Source organism: Haplochromis burtoni, unplaced genomic scaffold (assembly GCF_018398535.1).
Source record: "Haplochromis burtoni strain Fernald_Lab_line unplaced genomic scaffold, NCSU_Asbu1 Contig_458, whole genome shotgun sequence".
NCBI classification, from domain to species: Eukaryota; Metazoa; Chordata; class Actinopteri; order Cichliformes; family Cichlidae; genus Haplochromis; species Haplochromis burtoni.
The window spans coordinates 171,843-176,243 of NW_024582819.1; the positions used below are offsets into that span (position 1 = coordinate 171,843).

Below are 4,401 nucleotides of genomic sequence, written 5' to 3' on the forward strand. Positions count from 1 at the left end.
ACTGTGGATTTCCTCTGCATTTGATGATCCTATCATTTTTTTATGTCCAGGCTCTAATCTGTGAACATGAAGGAGTGCTATCTGACACATATTACCGCTGCATAGCAGTAACATACTGGGTCCCTGAACGTTTAGCCAGAAGTTCAACATAGCTACCATTGTTGGTTTTAAAGTGTTATGGGTTGGGTTTTATTACTTCTGTCAAAACATCAGAAGCTGTTGAGCCAGGCCAAGTTCATGACTGGGAGTCCATCTAATAAGAGGCCTTTAACACGAAGATCAATAGGATATCTTGCGATTAGTACATCATAGAAAGAGACAAAGACAGGCCGTGAGAGAGGAAAGCTCTCTGAAATTGTGCGTATCTTTCCAAACACAAAATCACAAAAGCAAGACTGTACAAAAAAAAAATTTCTGATTATGCAGAAGATTAAAATCGATGTTGAAAATCGATAATCTGCGTGAATTCACTGACTTTCATTTCACCATATGTGATAAAGCACACGGTTCTTTTTTAATTACCTTTTTTAGCGCAGGAGAGGAAGAGAACAGCGCGTGCGTGCTTATGTATTGCTCTCACCTGTGTACTGAAAAAAACATACCTGAAAATAAATGTACGCCCACTCAACCGGAAGTCTTAATTGATCCAAAAAAAAAACAACCACACACAATTTAACGCTACATGTGGACCCCTACGAATACCACAATAAAACCGCCGCAAGGTGTTAAACATTTCAAACACAATCAGCCTTCTGTAGCGCGCACGGACACACACAAACACACACATACTCAAGCATAACTTCATCGTGAGTAACGCCAAAAGTAATTATATTGTCACTTTGCGTCTTTATTCTCAGCTAGATTGGCTGTATTGATTTTTTTTTTTTTAGTTTTTTAAGATAACAAGAGGCCAAGTCGCATATCAAATCCGTTCCGTTCGATAAAATGAGATGTGGCGTTAAGGCTCGAGCGTCTCCATGGAGTCATTCACTGGTTAAGAAAAAAGTTCAATTAAATTAAATGAAAAACAAAGCTTAGAATAGACTGTTTAATATTTTTAATAAAAAAATTAATAAATACAATAGACGTTGATCTCAAATTAAAAGTTGCACATTTTCAGCAAAATAATAAAAAAAAAAAAATCAGAGGAACAGAAAGTAAAACCATTTTTTCCTTAAAAAAAAACAAAAACAAAAAAACACTCATTAACACTTTAATGTTGACGCAAAAGTATTGTGTCAACACACCAGAACTAATGCATAGCTAGTTGGTGCATAGTTAGAGATCAATGCCACTTTGCATTAAAGCGCTCACATAGTCGTGTTAGGTGAAAAGTTTCTAATATCGTGGCCTTTAATGTGCAGCCGGTATCCGCGAGAACAATAACATAATAATATAAAAAATATTAATAACAATAATAAAACGATAAAGCAGCTGCTGCATAATAGCCGTGGGCCTACAGCCTACTGTACTCAGCTACAAAAGAGAATGTTTTACCCGAGCGTCAAAAAAGGGGGGAACGCACTCCCCCCGCGTCGCATTCAAAAGTTGTGGGCCTGCACGATTTGAATGTTAAGGAAGAACATGATATTTTTCATGCCTTCTGTCTGCTCTGTTTTTCCAACCACTGCAACACAACAGATTGGAGGCCTGTGAGCTGCAGAGGCTCCCAGTGCTCCGATCTGAGTGCAACAAAGCCAGGTATTTGTGTTCATTAGCACCCGGATCAACAGACTATCAAGGCTGTTTAGAGATCAAGACCAAGTGCAATTACTGGCAATAGGCTGGTCCTCCACACGTTTAAGTATTTTCACAAAGCAGCCTAGTTTACGTTTTTTCCTTTAACCCATTTTCTTTGGAAAAAAAATAAAAAACATTATGTATGTGTATTTCTTGCTTTGTTGTAAACTTGTACGGGAACTTTGTCCTCTCGTGTATGGCAAACGTGTGAAAGTGACACGATAACAACAAGAACACGACTGAAAAGTGGAGAGGGGGGAAATGTTAGTGTTTTATTCTCGTTGTTTTTCCTTTGAAAGAAAGAGCGCTGAAACCCCCTCCCTGAAAATAAATTAAACAGCGCTAAAATAGAACAGATTTATTTGGGACGTGTCAAGTAAAGCTCTTTATTTAAAATAAATAAATAAATAAATAAATACATAAACATTTCATGTCTGTTTCAAAAGCTTGGCACGGAGTATTTGGTCTGAAATGACTTTGTTGAATAGCCTTAATTGCGTCTAATGCGAGGTCGAGGTTCACGCTGAATTAAAAGGGAGGGAGGCAAAGTTACAAAGTTTTCTGAAAGGGCCTGGAAACACGCAAATAGAGCAGGTCCAACATACGACAGCATATTCCTAAAATAAAGAATACCCCCCCCCCCCCCCATTATAATAAAACAACATACAAGCTAGAATGCAAGCTTTCACAAAACCACAGCTCAAGTCACTATGGTTTGGAAGAAAACAAACACTAAGGCAGAAACAAAATATAATGACAACAGGCCCGCAATAGAAATCGCGATGTTGTGAAGCATTTGTCTTTCAAATGAATTGTGGATAAATAAAGCCGAGTGATCCACGCAGGGCTGTGGAAGCCAAAGTGCATTCATGCAAGAATAAAATCGGCGGTTTAAGTAAATGCAATTCATAAATCAACCCACCAACAACAAACAAATGTCAAACGATAAACATGGTCCATTTCCAACAACAAAGTGCTCATGTTCACACTCACACTAAAAAAAAAAAGAACCGAATACATGAATTTTCCGTGTGACGCGTCCAGCAGCCCACAAAAGTCGTCGTATGGGCGCTCTCAAGACACATTATTGATTGGCATTCCCTCGAGGAGGAAACAGCCTGCTGCTGCAGTCCAGTGGCCTTGGGTTTTGGGACGAAACAAATTAGCGGGAGAGCAATATCTGCTGAGATTTGAGCAGGATCGAATTAAAGAAGAAGAAAAGTCCTCATTAAAATATTGCTCTTTCCTTTCTAAAATCGCATCTCTGCGTCTCAGTTTGCAGGCAAATGAAAGAGTGCGCCCAGGCTCGCCGTGAGCTCTGCAGCGAGCAGCAGAGCAGTGCCACAGCGCCCACTATTTTAAAAGCAGGGAATATTATTTCACAAGACTTGAAACGGCTCTATGAAAAAAAAGTTACTATCCATTTCGACAACTTTCTCGGTAGCTTCAGGAGAGGAATCTGCGCCTTCGCGGAAGCCCGCGACAACCGATAAAGAGCAAAAGATGAGGCTCGATTCTGGGAGACAGTGTTTATCTATGCCTTTTATCGGAGTGTAATCAGCTAAAGCACCAGCGGCGTTTCTCATCACACATGAAAACTTTTCTTTTTCTTTTTTGTTGACACTGGAACCAGCGAAGCCAAGACCGCAACACGCAGGGAAACGAGACTGAGCGGCCGAAACGGGACATATTTACAGCGGAAAAGTTATTTTTGAACAAAGAGTAGTCATATCCTCTCTTAAGGATATGGCAAATGACAAGGACACAGTGGACATCTACGGAGCCGGGAGTTTGGAGCCGGTGGGTTAACGCGATAAGAATGGGGGAAAAAATAAGACCTACTTTTGGCCAGTTTTCTCGCCCTCGCCTTGGATCTCATCTTGTCGGCTTGTAGATTCCTCTCGTCGTCCTCCGTGAGCCCAGAAGCAGCAACAACACTATCTTCATCTCACCAGCATTGTCAGTTGTGATACCTTCGCACATGCGCACAGGCCATTCAATCTGACACCCTCGCCGGGGCCAAAAAACTTTCCAATGTATTCATCATCATCACTTTTTTTTTTGTCCTATCGTCTCCCCTTTAGATCACTTATCTCTTCCCCTCCTCCTCTTCCTCCTCCTCCTCCTGCTCTCTCTTCACCATCTCACCTTCCCACCCTCCCTCCCCCTTACCATCCCCTTACAGCTCCTGCCAGCACCCTCTTGGATTTTTACCCCCTTTAACAGCGACTGCTTGGTTTTCTCCAGCACAGCGGTGAGCGCAGTGAGGTATGGTGGTGAGGTCAAGGTCGTATTGTAATACTGGAATTACATTTTTAAATATAATTTTATCATTATTACAGTATTTATAATTAACATAATATATTATTTTGTTGTTTTTGTTCCTGTTTATTTAAAAAAAATTGTGCTATAAAAATACTTTCCTTTCTTAATTTAAAGACTTACAGAAACTTTGTGTTTAGGCTGTTGCCGCTACTGATACCTCAGTATGTGTTGCTGGAGCTGCAGAGGTTATTTTTAACTTCATTAATTCACACGCACACGTAAACAGGTCCAAGGCTCGAGCTCGATTGTGGTTGCAACTTTACAAGCTTACAAGCTATGATTGTGTGTGTGTGTGTGTGTGTGTGTGTGTGTGTGTGTGTGTGTGTGTGTGTGTGT

The 4,401-nt window shown here is 40.5% G+C and overlaps 1 protein-coding gene across 1 annotated transcript in view; it reads right to left on the bottom strand.

Moving 5' to 3' along the window:
- The window catches only part of prdm16 (PR domain containing 16), a gene marked incomplete at its 3' end in the record, with an annotated part of 167,353 nt that extends 163,483 nt beyond the window's left edge, over positions 1–3,870 (bottom strand). The window contains 1 exon segment of the mRNA XM_042213585.1: positions 3,583–3,870. Within this exon segment, the coding sequence (XP_042069519.1) occupies positions 3,583–3,619 (37 nt within the window).
- Positions 3,871–4,401: the final 531 nt, after the last annotated feature.